The sequence below is a fragment of the Cibotium barometz genome, chromosome 46 (assembly GCF_041138505.1).
Source record: "Cibotium barometz isolate CiBa-2024 chromosome 46, ASM4113850v1, whole genome shotgun sequence".
Classification (NCBI taxonomy): domain Eukaryota; kingdom Viridiplantae; phylum Streptophyta; class Polypodiopsida; order Cyatheales; family Cibotiaceae; genus Cibotium; species Cibotium barometz.
The window spans coordinates 8,412,279-8,434,000 of record NC_141091.1 but is presented as its reverse complement, the minus strand read 5'-3'; the positions used below and the strand labels follow the sequence as shown (position 1 = coordinate 8,434,000).

The 21,722-nt window shown below is 44.1% G+C and overlaps 1 protein-coding gene across 2 annotated transcripts in view; it reads left to right on the top strand.

The window, feature by feature from the left end:
- The window catches only part of LOC147611844 (guanine nucleotide-binding protein alpha-2 subunit-like), a 37,865-nt gene extending 16,974 nt beyond the window's left edge, over positions 1-20,891 (top strand). For both annotated transcript variants that reach the window (XM_086783718.1, XM_086783719.1), the window contains exons 7-14: positions 15,862-15,969; positions 16,050-16,151; positions 17,980-18,035; positions 19,340-19,474; positions 19,552-19,645; positions 19,742-19,801; positions 19,880-19,959; positions 20,099-20,891. In XM_086783718.1, the coding sequence (XP_086639844.1) occupies positions 15,862-15,969; positions 16,050-16,151; positions 17,980-18,035; positions 19,340-19,474; positions 19,552-19,645; positions 19,742-19,801; positions 19,880-19,959; positions 20,099-20,276 (813 nt within the window). In that variant the 3' untranslated portion in view covers positions 20,277-20,891. The remainder of the gene's footprint in view (positions 1-15,861; positions 15,970-16,049; positions 16,152-17,979; positions 18,036-19,339; positions 19,475-19,551; positions 19,646-19,741; positions 19,802-19,879; positions 19,960-20,098) is intronic.
- The last annotated feature ends 831 nt before the right edge of the window (positions 20,892-21,722 follow it).

Here is a 21,722-nt window from a genome sequence, read left to right as displayed (position 1 = left end):
TTTGATTATTAGAAAGCCCCCTTGCTTACCTCTTTTGAGCTGCAACCTGGAACTTGTCTAAATGTTTGCCTTTAGTGTGTGCTTGAAATCAGGCTATGGCTTTGAAAACAAGCTGCTACAAGTCCAGTATAAGGGAATTCCCTTAAGTTGGATATTTAGATAGGGTGTAAGTCAGCGGACTGACGTGGCCGAGATGAAGAGATGGTGCTTAGGAAATTATTAAAAGCATTACTGAACATATAAATTGTCCACAAGGCAACGAGAATACTTGGTCCATGCGTTCGACTAAGAAGCATTTTTAGTAAATACTAGGCGAGAGAGGATATGTACCATACTACGTGTAACAACCCCATAGATCTCCTAAACACAGATCACAGGTGATGAGTACAAATCCCCTAAGAGGGGTGCAGGCTAGCTCATCTCCCATCCACAGGTTCTATGCTTCAAACCTACCTCAAGCCAGGGGCCAAGGTCTGACTCCCACAGACCCGTGCCTGACAGCCTAGCAATCCTACCAGCTGTTGTCGGATTAGTTTTTACAGTCCTGCCAAGCTGTAGCTAAGGTGGATGGAAGATATCCATTGCGTGTGTGGAGAGAGAGAGAGAGAGAGAGAGAGAGAGAGAGAGAGAGAGAATGTTGCACGACTCAATGATGTGATTAGATTGATAGAAGTGAAGTTCAGTCACCAAGTACAATGCTTTTGTAGGCTTGCAGCCTTATCTTTTGACCCATACAGATATCACACTCTACTAAGTGTATGCCACATGGCACACTTATCTTTTTCTTTTCCGAGAAAAAGATCCTTCTATTAGTTAATAAAAAACCGCCACGAAGGGCTAAATACAACCATGAAGGGCTAGATACAAACTCACCTCCATGTACGGGGTGTGGATCAAATAATCAAAAGGTGGAGAAAGATGCACTTCTCCTCCGGCTGGCCTCTCTATGAAGAGAAGGCTATCTCATAGGTGGGGGGGTAACCACACAGGTGGCCTTTAATGCCAAGTGGGATCACCACCTCTATCCGTGCAGCAGAGCCTCAAGAAAGCTTCTCGCCGCTTCCACATGCTGTCAGAGCCACCCTGCAACTTCTCCCACTGACCACAAAGGGTATGGATGATGTTGAGCCAAATGCTCCTGATGGACTCCGTAGGCAGAGTGTGGGTACACTTGATGGCTTCGCCGAATCTAGCTTTCCATATGTGCAATGCTATTGCAAATCTCCCATCTGTGGCATGAGCCCGGTCTCCAGTGGTCAGTAGATGGGATTGGAACTGGTACTGCCGAAATGTGAAGGTGAGAGACCTGAATGGCTAGCACCCCACCTTCCTCTTCATAAGCCCTGGCAACATAGTGACATGGGACGGGGGGAACGGACCCTAGGGACGGGGAGCGAGTGGGACGGGGGCGGGACGTCCGCGGGACGGCAGAACGGGGACGGAAACCTGACGGCGAAGTGGGGACGCCGGGAACGTTCCGGGAACGCCGTTCCCTGTCCGTACAAGGACGGTCAAACAGACCGTTGGCGGCATTTTTGACCGTTGGCGGGGCGCCAACGGCTATCTGTCATGACCGTTTGGCCCTTGCGCCACTCCTCCAAAGCTTCTCTCTCGAGTCTCTCTCTCCCACATGGCTCCCCTCTTCTTCTATATAAGAGACCTCTACCTCCATGCTCTCCTCAAGCCTCCTCTCCAAGCTCTCCCTCTCCAAGACCCAAGGCTCAAGCTCTCCCTCTCCAAGCTCTCCTTCTCCAAGCTCACCCTCTCCAACCTCTCCAAGCTCACCCTCTCCAAGCTCTCCTTCTCCAACATCCAAGCTCTCCCTCTCCAAGCTCACCCTCTCCATTGTCCAAGCTCTCCTTCTCCAACATCTCTCAAGCTCTACCATCCATCTCAAGCTCTACTCTATCACTATGGCATCCTCTTCTCAAACCCCTTCCTCTCCTGAACCCGGGTCCGCCGCCGCCTCCACCACTTCAACACCCGCTTCATCACGAAGAAGGAGGCCCGCCGTACATCGATGGAGTTGGTGGGATGAGGTAGAGTGCTCGCAATACGGTCAAGGGGGTGGTTCAAGACCATGGGTATGTAAGCTTTGCGGCTACAAGCGAACCGGCGGTGCCCACAAAGTGCGTGCTCACTTCTTGCATGAGCCCGGCAACGAAGTGCAATTTTGCAAGGAGGTTTCGGCCAAGAAGAAGAAGGAGCTCCTTGAAAAGCTTGTGGTTTATGAGGCGGCCAAGTTGGCAAAACACAATCCTCAAGTGGCCGTCGACCCCACATCCTTTGTGAGGACATCAACGCCGCATGTACCTCGTTCATCAAGAGAGGCATCCACTTCCTGGGGACGCCAAAGTACTCTTGATGAGAATTGGAACCCTCAATTGAAAGAGGAGGTGGACATGGCGGTGGCACGATTCTTCTTTCATGACCACATAGCATTTCGGGCGGCACGGTAAGTCCTTGGCACTATGCATATGTATTATTATTTAATATTTATACTATTATGTATTATGCGTTTATACTTTAGGCCGTAGGGTTGCTCATGTACTATTCAAATATCATGCTCTAAAGACTAAAAGACTAAATGATGGTAAAAATCTGAATTTTGTTTGTGTTTTGCATATGGTGTTTTGGATAGATCTCCATACTTTCGGGCCATGTGCAAATTGATAGCGGAGTATGGACCCTCTTATGTTCCCCCCTCTTCGGAGATCATCCACACCTCTCTCCTTGAGAAGGAGAAGGCAAGCGTGGGTTGGCGGCCAACCACATGAAAGAGCAATGGGCTGAAAATGGGGTTACCCTCGTCGTTGATGGGTGGAGTGACACTAGAAAGCGCTCCATCCATGGAGTTGTTGCCTACTCACGAGGGGAGACATACTTTGTCGACTCCCATGATGCTTCCGAGACGGGGAAGAGTGCCGAGATACTTGCTGCGGAGTGGGCAACAACACTAGAGACGGTGGGGGCGGAGAATGTCATTACCATATGTGCGGATGGAGAACCGGCAAATAGGGCGGCGGGGACAATTCTCCAAACAACTTATCCTCGCATCACCGTGTGCTTTTGCATGGCCCATTGCCTCAACAACCTTATCAAAGACATAGGGGCCTTGGATTGGGTTGCACCTGTCATTGAGGGTGCCAACAAAATAGTGACCTTTGTCCTCAACCATCAAAGGGTGCAGCACGAGTTTTCCAAGAAGTCAAGCCTCTCTCTTCTTAAGTATTCTGAGACGAGGTTTGCATTCAACTTTCTCATGCTAGGCCGCTTGTGTACATGTAGCGGGGCATTGAGGGGACTCTTCCTCAGTGATGAGTTTGCACGCACTTCAGAGGCTTCCACGACGGTCGGCAAATTTTGCAGGGAAAGGGCGGACGATGCGGCATGGTGGGAGGAGGCCAAGGCGCTTGTGGAGATGGTGTAACCGATAATTGATCTCCTTAGGGTAGTGTATTCCACTCAACCATGCATTGGCAAAGTGTACGAGGCAATGGATCGCATGACAGAGAAGCTAAAAGCAATTTTCAAAGTCAAGCCTCACTATAAACAGGTCAAATCCCTACGTTTGAAAAGGTGGCAAGCCTACCACTCTCCCCTCCATGCTGCTGCCTACATTGTTGATCCTGAGTTTCAAGGCAAAGGGCAACACAAGGACAAAGAGGTGAGCAAAGGCCTTCGACAAACCTTGGATCGCCTTTACACTCGTGAGGAGGATCGCCGCACAATCAAGGACCAATTGCAGATTTATAGAGAGAAGCGAGGGGCTTTTGGTTTGGCAGATGCACAGGCGGACCGCTTCAAGATAGGGTCTGCACTTTGGTGGGAGGATTATGGTGCGGAAACTCCAAAGTTGCAGGAATTTGCTGTGCGCGTACTCTCGCAGCCTTGCAGTAGCAGTTGCCTAGAGCAACTCTGGTCAGTTTATAGCCACATTGCCTCTAAGAAGAGGAACCGCCTTGGTGTACAGCGTGCAAATGATTTGGTATTTGTCAGTGCCAACTTGCGAATGCTTTGCAAGGGCTTGACAAAGAAGGCAGATCCTTTCACCGAATGGGAGCAGGCACAGCAGCCCACATCTCTCTGATCAGCAGAGGGCCGAGATTTTAGAGGAGCTTGAGGTTGTGCCCGAGGCATTGTTCCCCCCACCTCCCCCTCCCCCTCCACTTGAGGACCAGCCTATGGAGGACTTCACTGAGGAGGTCACGATTGATCTTCACCCTTTTCAGCCTCTTGCCTAGTCTCTTGAGTCTAGAGTCTCGAGTCTCGACTCTTGCCCCACTTTTTTGCTAGCAATCTTGTATCTTGGCACTTAGTCATTTTGCCTTGAGTGTACACCCTCCTTGGGCCTTTCATTATATGCCATTTGGCATTTTTGTTTAGATTGTACACTCACTTTTGTTTATCAAGCCGTCGGCGCCCCATTATAGTCTTTTGCTAATACGACTATGCATTTCTCCTCTTTTTGGTGCAATTTTGTGCTTAATGTCTTGGTTTCTAAGTGTAAATCAAGTGTGTTAAAAAAAATTGCAAAAAAACAATGGTTTCAGATTGCCGTTTTTTTCACCTTCCCCGGGACGGCCTTTTGCCCCGTCCCCGTTCCCGTTCCCCGTCCCATGTTTCTATGCCTGGCAACCTCAGCCTCAGTGGCCCAAGCGACGGTGCCCCATGTAATGATACGGGTCGAGGTGAAAATGCGGAGAATCCACTGCCAAACTTGTTGAGCATTCGGGCAATCCCAAAGATAGTCGTTGAGACTCCCAAGGGTGGCCGCACCACAGACAAGCTGCATGGCACACTTATCTTATCCACTTGTAAGAGTGTTTACACATTACTAGAACAATAACCCTCTTAGGGGTTGTTTTCACACACATACGGACACACAAACACACTGCTAGAACAATAACCCTTTTAGGGACTATTCACACACACATACGAACATACAAACACACTATTGGAACAATAACCCTTTTAGGGGCTGTTCACACACTACTAGAACAATAATCCTTTTAGGGGTTGTTCACACACATACGCCGTACGGACACACAAACAAGGGTTCACACACACATACGCCGTACGGACACACAAACAAGGGTTCACACACACGTGAGACTCTGAATCCCAACAAACCCCTCTCGCAGGCGAAGTTGGAGATGCTTGAGAAGACCTTCAATAGCCATGGTGATTTGGGCTCTAAACTACAACATGTGATAGAAAAGAAAATGATGTGTCATGAAAGTTTGAAACTCTCTCGTTAGGCCTGATAGAAGAGCTCAACCACACATGACTGTGCGTGCATCAATCTACCCAAATACAAACCCTCCCTGGTTCTAAGTAGGGATAAGTGAAAAATTGAGCTTTTTATAAGATTCAAGGCATTACAAAGAGAACACATCTGAAAGATTGACACTCTCACATTAACTTCTTTAACAATTTCTTTTGGGTGATCACCTTGGTAGAAGAACCCATGTACTTAAAACATAAAATAGGAAATAGATAATTTTTGGAAGTAAAAAAAAAAAAACTTCTTGATGGTGTGCCGATGGAGATTTGCCATTTTGCATCAGTGTTGCCAAGTGGTTGACACTTGGGCCATCATTTTAGGCTCGGGGGCCAAGATAGAGGACCTGTGATTGCACAAATTGGGACCTCCAGAGGAAAAACCCCATATTTTTGTTGAGGCCGCATGTGATGAACGGGTGGAGCTGGTCTGGTGTGACTAGCGGTTGCTGCCTCTGGGGTTGATTCTTATAGCAATGGGCAGTGTCGTGGTTTCTTGCCCTCGTGCAATATGCATGGCAGTAGGTCGTTGGCGTCAGCCAGCAGAGGTAGTGCCAACAATGCAGTTTGTGAAGGAGATAGCACAGGCGGAAGCATAAACAGTAAACATATGAGAGAGTGCAAAGGAGATTGAGAGAGTTGGACAAGATCATGTTTTATAACAGCAGTAAAGCTTTACAATGGCAATGGCTAGCAATTGAGTGTTGAACTATGTGCAAGGGAAGTGGATGAAAGAGTGAATAATGGGGAACTCCTTATATAGTGCAGGAGGGAACTGGCCGACTGGCCCTGGACAAATAAATAGGAGAAAATCCAGTAAAATCCTAGATAAGTAGTAAAGCCCCAAAACACTGAGATGCACAATTCTAACACCCCCTTTGCAGCTCATAGTGTGCAAGAGTCGAAAGAAGATAAGTCGATGAAGATGCAACCATGGACCCTCCAGCATCGCGAATATTGGAATCACCTCGGAGAGAGCACCCACCAACATGTTTCCTCAAAACAAGATGCCACCACGAACAGCAAGGAACTTTGCTTGGCCACGAATTCCTACACAAGTGTGCAGTGAACTCCAAAAATAGATGATGAGTTGCTGGACACACCGCGCCCAGAATCCCCAACAGTGGACGAAACACATCACGTCCCGAAAGCCTCGAACAATGAACTTGGAATAGATCCAGTTCATAATATCTGCTGTACCAAAGATAACCATGTCTTGCTAGACGTCTAATGCTTGGAACTTTGAATCACGGTCCCCAAGCACCAGTAGGTGGAGCTGTAATGAGTCTCCTCTCCCGCCCACAAGCCTCTTTTGGCTGGAAGTACATGGGGGGAAACTGCATGTGTACTAGAGAAGTACACCATCTGGGTTCTCCTAAGCCGGAAGCACCCGGGGAGCTCTAGAAGTGGTACTAGAATCTATATCACTATCCTGTGTCGTGTCTTTGTCTTTTCTTTGAGATGAAGCCTTGCCCTTGGTCTTGTCCTTCTTCTCGGACAAACAATCTTTGGACAGATGGCCTCTTTTTCCACAAGTAAAGTAGCGACTCCGACCTTTCTTCTGAATCGAGGACAGTGCCTGGTCAAAGCTGTTGACTGACGTGTACCTTCATTTTACTCTGTGAGATGAGAACAGACGACTCCTCCAAAAGTAGGGAGCTAAGATCATCAAAATCCAACTGAGTGGATGTGATTTGGCACTGCAAAGATCGAGAAATCACATCATAGTCTAGAGGAAGCTTGGTGAGGATAAGCGCAACTAGCTGAGAAGAGGACAAAGCAACACCCATAGCGAGTAACTGGTCATGGATAATCTTAGCCTTCATGAGAAAAGACTGCATGGAATTGTTTTCAGGAAATAGCAAGCCGTAAAGCTGCCCCTGCAAGGTAGTAACTACCCTGATCGATGAATCTCGAGCAAAGAGATTCTCCAATTTTGACCATACCTGATGAGCACTGGTGAGAGTTTGCACTGCCGGTGAGACCTCCTCGGTGATGGTCTTTACAAGCATAGAATGCGCCTTTAAGTCCCGGTTCTCCCAGTCTTGTAATTCCACAGCAAATTCATCCTCCTGATCTTGCTTGAGTCCACCGCCTAGAGTTTTGAGGACACTCGGGCTTCCTTTTAGTGCCCTGAACAATGTCTCACAAACCCTTGTGGATGAACCAGATACGCATTTGAAGCTTCCAATGAGCGTAGTTGGGTCCTTTCAACTTGTCATCCTTGTTCGTACATGGTGGAGCCATATCCATAGCAACAAAGAACAAATTTCAGCTCTCAAACACTTCTCTCAAGTGCTTTCCAACGAAGTGAGGCACCAGGAACAATCAGCCCCCTCTCGAACCGTAGAGAGAAAGAGGCGGGACAACAACAAAATAGTCCAAGATCCACCGGGAACCTCCTATTGGAAAGGGCAGGGACTCGTGGAGGAGGAAGACAATGTAGGGCCACTTGTCTGGCAGCACCACGAGCAAGAAACGCACCACAATAGATGCTTTTAGAAGAAAACGCAGCCAAAACACTTCAAAACTTGCCTCTGAAGAGCAAAACAGAGCCTGTCGACAGCAACCGGAAGAGGGCTGGACGAGAAACGCAGCAAGGTATTGAAACGCAGCTACTATATGGGACTGATCTGTAGCCGGAGAAGTGATGGAAGAAAAACGCACAGCAAAGTGGGCAGATTTGCAGAGTTTGGAGCAGCCTGGACCTAAGCGTACGATACCATGAAGGAGATAGCACAGGTGGAAGCATAAACAATAAACATATAAGAGAGTGCAAAGGAGATTGAGAGAGTTGGACAAGATCACCTTTTATAACAGCAATAAAGCTTTACAATGGCAATGGCCAGCAACTGAGTGTTGAACTATGTGCAAGGGAAGTGGATGAAAGAGTCAATAATGAATGGGGAACTCCTTATATAGTGCAGGAGGGAACTAGCCGACTGCCTCTAGGGCTGGCCGACTGGCCTTGGACAAATAAATAGGAGAAAATCCAGTAAAATCCCAGATAAATAGTAAAGCCCCAAAACATTGAGATGCACAATTCTAGCAGTTTGCGACGGCGGTGGTGGTAGTGGCTTCTAACCTAGCTCTGATACCAATTGTAGGATTAGGGTTTACACAGGCCTGCTAAGCCGCAACTAAGGTGGATGGAAGATATCCATTGCGTGTGTGGAGAGAGAGAGAGAGAGAGAGAGAGAGAGAGAGAGAGAGAGAGTTAGTTAACACGTCTTCAAAAGACCCAATGGGTCTATGAGATCAAAAGTGATACAATAGTGTCCATGTAATCTCATCATGGTACAAAAGAAAACAAAGACTAGAGCTATGAGCTGGGAATTTCGAGATGTGACAAAACTCAAAGAGAGAGAATGTTGTGCATGACTCAATGATGTGATTAGATTGATAGAAGTGAAGTTCACTCACCAAGTACGATGCTTTTGTAGGCTTGCAACCTTTTCTTTTGACCAGCTATATCTGCTTCAAAGAGGCTCTAGGCAACTCTAGCTGGAGTCATGGTCAAGACTTAGACTAGAAGCGAGGCTACATCAATAATAATCCATGTTTCACTTATATAGTGTTGATTGTTGTTATAAATAATCAAATTGTTATAATAGCTAACACACGTGGATTTATTAATAATAACCTAGCTGCCCGTATTAGCCTACTTTCTCCTAATCTCAAGGCTCCCCTAACCTTGCGAGATTAGGCCACTAATCTTGAGGATTAGTACCAAGTATGTAACACTACGGCTAGGCCATTTGTTAGAATAGCACTTATGGAAGCACGATTCTTAGAACTACTTTGAAGCACAAAATGGAAGATATACAAAGAATAGGAAGAGATGGCGTTACGTCTTCCCGTGGGCACTCCATTGGTGAAAGCTCTTCCTTGGCCATTTTAATTGACATGAAATCTTCAGTAGACACCATCGATTGGGCTGAAAAATCATGAGCTTCTTACTGTTAGGACACTCCTTGTTGAGTTTTTACCACAAAATTTTGTTCTCATTGCAACTCTGCTTGTATTTGCAAATGGGGCTTCGTTGCATTGAACTGATCTCTCTTATATTGCAAGCTGGTTCTCCCAATGTTTTCACTATGCTTTGCCTCGTTTTGACCTACGCTTCTCCCATTTTGGCATCCATTGCGTATGTTGCTTTATATTGCCATATCCCTATTTGGCCTTGGGTTAAATAGGGGTGGGTGCTTTAATCGATTGTTAAGACCGACAGCTAAGTAGTTTTGTAGGATGGATTAACCGTCTATCAATCTAGTCTCTAGTAAGATAGAGGATAATAAATGATAAGCAAGTGCACATGTGATTAGCTCTAAGTGGCATTATTGTGCAATGATTGGCCTAAAAAGCAATTAAATGTTGGGGCTAGGGTTTGGAGCAGCAACTACACACACACACACACACACACACACTGACACAATGAACTCAGTCGTGAGGAGGGCAAAGAGAGTGGCACGCACATGCATGGGGGAAAAAACCTCCTATAGAGGGAAAAAGGGGCCCGGCTTTGAAGTGCGTTCACAAACATCACTACCATATATATGGCTATAGGAAGATTGGCGATGTCTGCCTCAAAGGAGGAAAGGCGGGCTCGTGAGGCAGTGAGCCTAGGTTGCAGCTCAGTAATTTGATGACGAAGTTCTAGTTGAGTGGTATGTGCCTAGGCGAGTTGTTGGAGTGTGGTGATCTCCAATTGCAATTGACTCTCAAAGGATCTTGCCTGGGTGATTTCCATTTGGAGAGAGGTGAGGGAGTTGGGGTGATGTTGGGTAGGTGGACTCGTGCTGATTATGAGCTCACTGGAGATGTCCCATTCTTGGGAAAGGAGTAGAAAATAGTTCCTTAGATATTCAAAATGCGTCCGAATATCCAGAGAGATCTCATTCAAGGACCGAACCAAGCGACGAGCATGAGACAACCTAGGGGGCTTGAGGCGAGAATATGGAGGAGAACGGGGGGTTGAGGAGAGAATATGGAGGCGTGGTGGGATGGCGGGGCATGCGGATGTGGAAGGTGATGGGCCGGATGTAGAGGAGTGAGGTTGGGAATGGTGGCGACGCGCCATAGGAGCACCATCATCAGATGCACGTGGAGTGTCCAGGAAGTGTTGGAGAAGGTAGGTGAGGAAGCCAACACTTCTCCAGAGCCATGGGGATTGCGATATTGAGCACGGAAATAACACCTATTATGGATGGTGTCATAGAGAAGGTGTGCAAAGGGATAAGGACGAACGGTGTAGAGGCAGAAAAAAGCTTAGTTGGCTGAGGTGGATTGGAGAGGAAGCAGTGGTTGAGGTGGCTTGTGGAAGAGGAAGTAATAATGGAAGAGGGCACAAAGGTGCTGAACATAAGATGTTTAGTGGGAAGATAGGGTACCTGTGAGGAGGTTAGTGATATGATTGCTAGCTGGGTCAGTTGCAAGCCAGTGCGGAGGGAAGAAGAGCGAAGACCAAGAGTGGATGGGCATGCGGGGCCAATGATAAGGGAGAGCTCCGCAGGTGAGATACAGAACTAGAGACGAGGTTCAAAGAAGGGAAATTTGCGAATGAACTGAAATGGGAAACTTTTGCATGAGCATACTACACTCTTCATAAGTTTGGACATTTGGACTCTGATTGTCCTACTCTTATGTTATGGTGCATATTTCAAGGACTTTTGTTATAGTTCAATGGGATTTTATAGTTGCGGTGATAAAAAAAAACTTAGTTTTGGGCCAAAATTCAGCAAGTCATTTATTTGCTCTATCAAGAGAGTACAACGTGTTGTATATTGGGCAAAAGATTGTGTTGTATATTGGCCAAAATTCAGCAAGTCATTTATTTGCTCTATCAAGAGAGTACAACGTGTTGTATATTGGGCAAAAGATTGTGTTGTCCTTGGATATCGGGTAAATATGTGTGTGTGTGTGTGTGTGTGTGGATAAGGCTCTCCTTGCGACAGACACTGCAATGTTGTTATGCGAGCCAAAATGTTGATTTGCAGACTCTCACTTTTCTCAGACTATTTTTGAGGAACTCTAGTATGGGTCCTTTTGGGACCTACCATTGTACAATGCATATTCCTTCGCGGTTTTTCACCTCGTACTGAGGTTTCCCACTAGTAATATATCATTACTAAAAAAACAAAGTGTGTGTGTGTGTGTATGTGTGTACGTATGCATTTCAGGTAAATTATGAGTAAATTTCGGAGATAGGTTATAATATGTGTACATACATGCGTCATTAATTCAAACATAGCCGTATGTTTACTCATGCAAACGTTTGCGTATGAGTCAGGCAAGGTTGCCCTTTCAGTGCACTTTTATATGCAATTGCCACTCACCCTTGCTTCTATATATGGACAAACTTATGGATCAAGGACTTCTGCATGGTTTGCAATTGCTAGATGGTCATAATTTAGTGGCGTAGGCTTATGCCGATGAATGCTTTTTCCTCCCCAAAAACAGTCCACAAGATTTGCAAACCCTTATGAGGGCTCTCCAATTGTTCGGGGAAGCTACAGGATTGTTCATCAATTTCTGCAAATCCAAATTACTACCACTTAGAGCATCGGACTAGCAAAGTTTATTATGGCCTAGGCAGATTTTTCCACCAACAAATGGTGGGCTGAATATTCTCAATATTTGTTATCATGTTTTGGCAAGAAAAGCAACTTTGCTGTCCACCTTTTTTGCCCAGGAGCAACCTTAGAGGGTGTGACATGAGAGAGCTTAAGACCGTAGTAATCACAACCTTAGTCTAATTAAACTGCACTTAATGATGTTCAAGAGATAGACAAATATGTGTCAATGCAATGCAGCTATATTAGATGATGAATGCGGTTACAATGAGATCCAAATGGATCTATACTGCTGAATATGCTGCCTATATGCTGAATATACTGATATGATGAATGAACTCCTGTCCTGATGATGAAACGCAGATGCTCTCCTGTTTCCTGGGAAGGAAACGCTGAGGAGATAGATGCGTTTGCTGATTATGCTGATGCGTGGGCTGGATATGCTGCTCCCAAAGCTTCCTGGAGGAGATGCGTTGGAGAACACACTGCTGAATGCTGCTGAACTGATATGCGATGATGTTCTCAGCCCTTCTGGAGTAGAAACGCTGAGGGACCGAGGCTGAATGCTGAATGATGAACCTGAATTGCTGAATGGAGAGACTCTTCTATTTATATGAGTAAGGGCTGCTGGTCGGCCAGCATTAATGCAGTTGGCCAGCTACTGAATGTCCACGACTGGGTATTTAATACCATAAAATAGTATAAATACTGGTCGGCTGATGTAAAATGCCCATAAAATGCCTGAATAAATCATGATTAAATGCCTGATAAACTTGATGATGCTAATGATGCCATAAAATGATGCCATGTCACTGTACACCTGACTGGTGTGCACGTGACATTCCCCGCTGCTAAACTGTTGCTGGGTGGTATACCTGGCAACCTTCGACTCCTCTGTGATCCTTCTCCTCCGTACCACTGCCCCCTTCTGTCTTCTGCTGCTGGGACTGAGGTCGTCTGCAGGAGTGAAATCCTTCGAGCCAAGACTCTTATGTACTGCGGGAACTGAATGGCAAATGCTACTAAAACTGCCTGGAAATACCTGAGTCACCCCTGACCTGCCTCTGGAAACCTTTCACCTACCATCTCCGTCGTACCTAAAGCTCTGAACCTCCTGAGGCGATGTTGGAGCAAACTTCCGTCTTCTGTGGAAGAGAAACCCCTTGCTGCTGCCAGTTGAAGCCCAAACTTATGTCCTCCTTTGATGATGGATGTCCTTCTTCCCTGAGAGTTCATGGGCAACATGTATGCCTTGCAGATGCAAGATGGACTGCTAAGATGCCTGCTAAGATGACTACTATGCAAGCCATGTGCAACCCTATATGCTGTGCAAGAATGCAGATGGATGGGTTACTAATGCATACCTAAGGGAAAATCCCTAAGGGTGGCTTGCAAGATTTTGAGAACTGGGTTTAACTGTGCGGAAGCGATTAACATGATGTCTGACTGAATGACTGATGAACTAAACATGCTCTGATACCAATGTGACATGTGGGAGCTTATGACCGTAGTAATCACAACCTTAGTCTAATTAAACTGCACTTAATGATGTTCAAGAGATAGACAAATATGTGTCAACGCAATGCAGCTATATTAGATGATGAATGCGGTTACAATGAGATCCAAATGGATCTATACTGCTGAATATGCTGCCTATATGCTGCCTATACTGATATGATGAATGAACTGCTGTCCTGATGATGAAACGCAGATGCTCTCCTGTTTCCTGGGAAGGAAACGCTGAGGAGATAGATGCGTTTGCTGATTATGCTGATGCGTGGGCTGGATATGCTGCTCCCAAAGCTTCGTGGAGGAGATGTGTTGGAGAACACACTGCTGAATGCTGCTGAACTGATATGCGATGATGTTCTCAGCCCTTCTGGAGTAGAAACGCTGAGGGACTGAGGCTGAATGCTGAATGATGAACCTGAATTGCTGAATGGAGAGGCTCTTCTATTTATATGAGTAAGGGCTGCTGGTCGGCCAGCATTAATGCAGTCGGCCAGCTACTGAATGTCCACGACTGGGTATTTAATACCATAAAATAGTATAAATACTGGTTGGCTGATGTAAAATGCCCATAAAATGCCTGAATAAATCATGATTAAATGCCTGATAAACCTGATGATGCTAATGATGCCATAAAATGATGCCATGTCACTGTACACCTGACTGGTGTGCACGTGACAGAGGGTGATGCAGCTATGTGTACTGCACTTAAAACAGACTTTCCTTAGCAAATGGCAAGGTACACATTGGGATTTTCTTCTTGTGGAAAGTTTCAAGAGAAGATACCAGGTGGTCCTTTCACTACTAGACTGATAGCTGATTGGAGAAAAGTCCTCCAATACTTGCATCGGTTTGGAAGACCTCCAAAGATAGGTAACTCACTAAGATTAGAGAGTATTTCACTGGAGCAGAGTTTTTTTGCAACCTTTGGCAATTCAGGAGCCAAGGAAAGCATATTTTCTATCCAATAAAAATATTTGTCTAATCCAAGACAACGTCTCTCTGGGAATATGGAATTTGGGTATGCATTATAGGCTTTTGTTGCAAAAAACTAGAGCTTTGTTGCAGCAATTTGAAGTGATTCCACTTGTTGTTCGAGAGAACAGATTGTTGGATTGGATGCTTTAGAGAGATGAGCCTGGTTTTCCCAAAGTACCTATGTCACAGCTCATTGTTGCCCGAATATACAGATTGATTATTCCCGAGCCCTGCATTGCTGCTCATTCGAACAAGCTTGGAATATGGATAAGACAACCAAGTGGTGGAAACAAAATCTTCAAAAGATTTGGTCCAATAAACTGCCATTAAAGCAAAGAGTTTTCCTTTGGTGATGCTTGGTTGGAGTGCTACCTGCTGGTGAAAATCTTGCCAAGGGAAGGATAGCTTCTGCTTCTTGTTTTAAATGCTCAAGTTGCAATGAGAATGTCTCATCTGCCATGGGCTTTTTTGGATACCATAGATTTCTTGCTTAGATTCTCTAGATTCTCTCTTTCTTTGGATGTCAGATTTCCAGGATGTTGCTTCTCCAAGAATTTTTGGATCTTTGGGAGATATCATAGAAGATTGGTTGATTATGTAGGTTTCCTTGCTTGGACATGCTTTTGGGCACTTTGGACACTCTAGATTGATTGCAATCATTCAATCTTTCATTGTACATAGATTGACAAGTACTTTTATTTTTGTCAGTCTTTGCACCTATCTCTTTACGATTGTCATAGACTACAAGAGATGGATCAGCTGCAATTAGACTTGTTTTTCCACTGTTTTTTATTTTCAAGAAACTTTCCTTACCTCTGAGGGCTTCTTCTCTTGTACACTTAAGTAATAAAACGCTGCTGTTTACAAAAAAAAAGAGAGTGTGTGTGTGTGAGTGTAATATCTTTTAACTATGATAAATAATATAAACTAAATGCAAGGCTTTATATGTATGTATGTACACGTATATATATATATATATATATATATATACACACACACACACACACACACACACACACACACACACACAAAATTTCTCAAAATGCAAGGCTTTATATATAAAAAAAAAAACAACTAAGAAATTTTGTGTGTATTCAACTAAGAAAAAAAACAGAGGAAATAATCAATTAGGCTGAGAGATTAGGGTTTTAGGCTGAAATCTCTCTCTCTCTCTCTCTCTCTCTCTCTCTCTCTCTCTATATATATATATATATATATATATATATATATATATATATATATATATAAAGCCTTGCATTTTGAGAAATTTTGTGTGTATTCAACTAAGAAAAAAAACAGAGGAAATAATCAATTAGGCTGAGAGATTAGGGTTTTAGGCTGAAATCTTAGGCTACTTATTGCTCTATGGATTAGTTGCCCTCAATTTTTATGTGACTTCCTATTGTATCTTGAAGCCGTTAAAATGGAATTGCTGATGTTTCTGTTAACATTGGTTACAAGCCACATTGCTGATTTGTTTACTTTGTTTTTTTTCTGTGGCCGGGCAAGGGGGATTCAGGCTTTTGGAGAGATGCTTTTTGAAGTTGAAAGTCCTGATGGGTTTCCAATTCTGGATGAGGAAACTGCCCTCAAAGTCCAATATTGCTGGAAGGACCCTGCTATCCAGGTAAGGTTATCTTAATGTGGAAAATTGTGTGAGATTTTCTGTTGCCTTTGGCTTATGATTGCTATTATCTCTCTGCCCAGGCGGCTTATCTTAGGGGAAATGAGCTACAACTTCCTGACTGCACATTTTTCTTTTTGGAGGATGTTTTACGGCTGGCAGCACATGATTATACACCATCAGAGGTACGTTAGGTGCTCGTCAAATCACTAGATAGAAACTATGTAAGTAATGGACCAAAACAAGCTAGAAAGCTAGACAAACTAGCATGAAATTTGGGACATTGGGTGAAATCAGGTAACCAGTATAACAAAGTCAGGAGAATGTTTAAATTAGAAGAACTGAAGAAAATTAGGAATTGAGGGAATTAGAGAAATTGGCGGAATCTCAAGACATTGGGAAAATTGAGGAAATTTGTGGGAATCAGAAAAAAACAATAACTGGGGAAAATTGCAAACTAGAGGAAGCAGAAGATTTGGAAAAATTTTGGCGGAATTTGAGCTATTCGAATGTGTGTGTGTGTGTGTGTGTGTGAGAGAGAGAGAGAGAGAGAGAGAGAGAGAGAGAGAGAGAGAGAATAATATTTAACGTCTACCAAAAAGATCCCAAGGGTCATAAGTGATGCAATGATACCATGGATATACTGAGCCATGGAAAAAGTAAATGAGAGAAAAGGAAAAACGACTATCACTAGTGTATACAGATGTGATATCAGCATGTGACCCTGTATGAGAGAGACTAGCCATGATCAATTTATAATGATTCCATCTTCATCCTCCACGGATCTGATGGGCGAGAAAATATCTTGCCTCTGTGATGGAAGCATGGCATGGCGTCAAAGAACCTCCTAGATGCACATCTGTTTAGTGGAGCGTCGTGATGCTCTAGAGCGGGGACATCTGGCCGCAAAATAGATTGAGCTCTATTACCGAGGACCCCTCCAGGGTGGAGGGCTGGACCACTAGTGTGGGTGGTGGGCTCTGATGTGGAGGCTTTGCTGCTCTGCCCGCCTCCTCTTGTTGCTCCCCAACGTGTGCCGAGCCCCCACTTCTTGTCTTGCCCCTTGTCAACGACTTCCTGCCGCCCCTCTATTGTGCACCCAGCCTCAACTCCTGCTCAGCTCCTCCTCAGTGCTCTGCCCTGTTCACCTCTCCTTCGTTGCCCTTTATCGCATCCGGGCTCCCCCCCTTGCATTCTCGGTTTTCTTTCTCGTGCCGGCTCTTGTCCCGCCTGTCACCCCAGTCCTCCATTTTTGGTTTCTTTGCAGCATAGCAGCAGGGCTTTGCTCTTTATTCAGCAGTTGATGCCTCCCCTCTGGCTTGTCACCCATAGGAGGACTCCATGGCAGTTGCACCGTCATCCCCTGCTGAGGCCACCCTCAACTGTTCTTTTTTTAGAAGTGCAACTCCAACTCTTGGCTCTTCAGTGGCTTCACTAGAAGCATGCACCTTGGTTTGCAACTGTTCTTTCTTAGGAGTGGAACTCCAGCTCTTGGCTCTTCAGTGGCTTCACTATAGCAGAATGCACCTTGGTTTGTAAGTTCGCTGGAAGCCATCGGGTGCATGGCTAGGTCCGAGATCTCCTTTTGTGGCGGCTCGTATCGGAGAGCATGGTGGCATCACAGGTATCCAGTATCTTGGCAGTAGGTACATTTTGGTGGATTTTTCCTCTTCCACCATTGTGCAGAAGGCCCTGTGACAGAAGCCACTTGCATTGCAGAGGTCATAGGTTTTCTTCGCCCCGTGGAAACATGGTTTCTCCTTTGAGTTGGACCCATTGGCAGAGACAAGTGGCTTCCTAGTGACAGTTTGCTTCCGTGTCCTTCCCAACAAGTACCACACGCTGCTTTCAATTCTGGGACGTTCTTTGGGCAAGGTTGGATACACCACCCCCCACCGCGCCCCCCAAATCTGTCCTGAAAGAGTGAGATCTCATCAATATACAAGTAGAAAGGATGATACTTCTTAATAGTGTTTGCATTCAAGCCTTTAAGAGGTTTGTTATCTTATGCAGGAGGATGTTCTCTATGCAAGGCAGCAAACAACTAGCATTGTTGAGACAGAATTCAGGTAATTTTCCTTCACAGGTATTTTATCACCAAGCCTCAAAAATGGTTTTGACTCAAAATTTTTTACAGCATACAAAAAGGGATTTTAAGAGAAATTGTGCTAGAACTACACCATGTGAATTGTGGACCATGGCAAGCGACCTTCTATGGTCTACAATGTCAATGGTGGACCAAGATCCATTATGAAAGGGAATTTTTTATTTGTTTTGGATTAGTTTTTGGTCCATTATTCGCAAATAGAATCTCAATCAAGGCCCTTGTTTTTGTCATGGAAAAGAAGTTACAATGAAAAATTTACCTCCTTTAGTAAAGGCAGGCCAAAAGTAAAGCATGAGGAAAACAGACTTGTGACCCTGATGAGGTGCCTTTCCCAAAACTTCTTGGCTATTTCAGAATTATCCTACTTATCATTTCTTCTTCTTCTCTGTCGCTCTCTCTCACGAGATTTCATGGACACGTATACATCATTTTGGTCTCATAGACCCTTTGGGTCTTTTGAAGACATTAATGTAATTCTCTCTCTCTCTCTCTCTCTCTCTCTCTCATTTCAAATCTAACTGCTTCTGTCTCTTCTCATATAAAGCACGAGTCCTCTCTTTTCAATCATTCCTACTATTAGTATCAATACTAACTTCGACAGAGGGCATGCTCACCATGCCATAAATGAAACATGGATCACAACAGAGGTGAATGTTGAAGGAGTATCTATGAAGTTTCCCAGTGACTTGCAAATTGTGATGGATTTGTTCCATTCTCATGAAGGGGAAGCAAAATGTAAACCCTTACTTAATGAAGCATTGTGCTTTTGCTTTTTGGGAGGCATCTTCTCATTGAAGAACCCCAAATCCTTTCAGTTGAGCTGTTTGCTTTTATGCAAATGACACAATGCCAGAAGTTGCCAGTGAAAATGTGACATCATCAGACATGAAGCGAACCATGAGGGTGTAGATAACAGTTTTTTTTTAATATCAAGCCTGATAAAGTGGTGAACCGTGATTAAGAAGCTTGATGTCCCTTATTTATCTTAATCCAAGGACTAGGTTTGTGTATTTCCTTTCCTCAAATGATGCTTGTGATTGTATTCATGTCATGGCTCAATACATCTGATTTTGACACTGAAATTGTGTTCGAACGTTGGGCTTGAGTTTTGACTTTGGTGATACGTTACAAACCAACCTAAATTTGTAGTGGTCGAACATGGAGAAACATAGGGTAAGTTAAAGTTAAAGTCAAAAACTAAGGATGAAAAGGTCCTACTTGCAATCTGATACAGGATCTCATGTCTTCTTTTGCCACGCTTTACAGTCCAGCTGGAGAATTCAGGAGGAAAGGAGAGGTTTACAGGCTGTTTGATGTTGGAGGTCAGCGTAATGAGCGCAGGAAATGGATACACTTGTTTGATGGTGTTACTGCAGTGATTTTTTGTGCAGCTTTGAGTGAGTAAGTGCATCTCCAACGCTACCCTCAAGTAGGAGTGCACTATCCAAGTTTCCGTAATCTTGGCCTTGGGACTGCAGGTATGATCAGAAGCTTTTTGAGGAAGACACAAAGAATCGAATGATGGAGACAAAAGAGCTGTTTGATTGGATCTTAAAGCAGCCATGGTTTGAGGTCAGTCAGTATAATTATTCCATTATTGCAGGACATGAAGTTGCAACTCAAACCCATCGAGCATGCTATTGACAATTGGGCCTATCGTAATATCAGAATACGTCTTTTTTGCTATTCTTGAACAAGTTTGACATATTCGAACAGAAAGCACCAAAGGTACATATCTTTCTCTAGGAAATGTTATGCTAGACCCATGTGAAATGTGCTAAAACTGCATACCTCTTGAATGTGTAGGTTCCTCTGACTGTGTGCGAATGGTTTCGAGATTACAAGCGTTCAACATCAAGTAGTCTGGAGATTGATCATGCATATGAGTATGTAATATGTATACAGTATAGCCTGTTGCTCTTATTGATAGATAGCTTTACAGTTGTTCTGATGCTTGTATTGACAATTATGAATGTATGGGGCAAGTGCAGTAGATGTGTTAAAATCAATGCTTTGTTCCCACAGGTTCGTCAAACAAAAATTTCAAGAAGTCTTTGACCAGAACACTCCGTCAAGCAATGTCAACAGAGTTCTCAGAATTTACAAGACAACTGCCCTTGACAAAAACCTTATTAAGAAGACCTTTGATCTTGTTGATGCGGCCCTCACTCACAAACGGTTGGCAGATGCTGATCTGCTGTGAACTGCTGCCACACCGATTTCTTCATTGTATTTGCATAGCAAGGAAGAACAAGAAAACTTCTGTGTCTATTGCTTTGTTAGCCCATCCTGCTGAACATTCCAGCAGCAGCAGAGCTCTAGAAACCGCTCCAATGGCTTCTGTACGAGCAAGGTACTACCAAACTATTCTTCCAAAAGTAGGTTTTGATGTTTGTCAGAAAGAACAAGCTGCTCAAAACCCAACTGAAGTATTGGTTATTTGTAAGCTGAGTGCTTCAAGTAAGAATCACAGCACTATTTCCGAGTTCACAATCATGGACATGATTGGTGATTGGTTGTGAGACCGCTTAGCTAGCTGCTCACTCTTTTCATTCTTTATTTATTGGAAGGGTTATGATCCCTTCAAAATAATCAATAGTGGTAGTATGCTTCAGCTTCAAGTAGGCACAAAATTGCTGAGCTTGAAGAGCTTTTGTCAAGATATTTTTAAATATAAGCTCTCATTATCCCCACAATAGCATCCTCAAAGGTAAAAGGTATTATTTGTAGCCACCAATATAGCTCGACTTGAAAAAAAAAACATGCACGACCTTATTTTGCAAAGGTGGTTTTTAAGGGCATTTCTTCTTTAACAAAACGTAGTACATTGAGGTGTTTTTGCCATTCATGTGTTGAGTGTGATAAGAGTACATCATCCTTTGCATAAAAAAAAAAAAATGAGACCATTATCTTTTCTGATGTAATCCCTGTTCTATTCTTTGCTGATGTAATCCCTCTATCTTTCATATTCCATTCCCTCCTCTAAACTATTTTCTACAACTCCAACTTATAGAAAGCTTCATTGATTATTTTATGTGGGAGATGACTTGCATACGTTTCTAGTTCTTATCATTTGAACCTCTACTCCCAATCACTGGGTCCAGTGCAAGTATCTTGATAGGACACCCATCGTATAACCATAGGCTCCAAGTTTTCGTAATCATCCCTTGAGGGGGATCAATATAGCTGTGCTTCCTTTCCTTGCCCACCACTCTCACTGGAGACGCTCGATGATATCGTGCCTAAGACTTATCTCCAAGAGCCATTTATCTTGAATGGAGTAAGAAAATGGTACATCGTCCTCACTTGAAGTGGGAAGGCACATGACTTGAAGAGGTACTTATGTCCTTGTACCCCAAACCATAAGTGATGATGCCCTTCCATGAAGTTCCGTGTGATCCATTGGTTAGGTAAGGTTGCATTCGTTTGCATAATCCTTTGACTAGTGTCTCTCAAGTTCTGGGTGTAAAGCATACCTTCGAGGATTTGATTTATCCTCTCTACTTGACCATCTCATCACAAATTCTTTGTTAAACTCGTGTATCCAATTTCTTGAACACTTCTTGTTAGAAGGATATAGGAAAGTTGGAATCTCTATCAATATCAATATTAGCATGAAATCCATACATGCTAAATGATTGTCCCATAA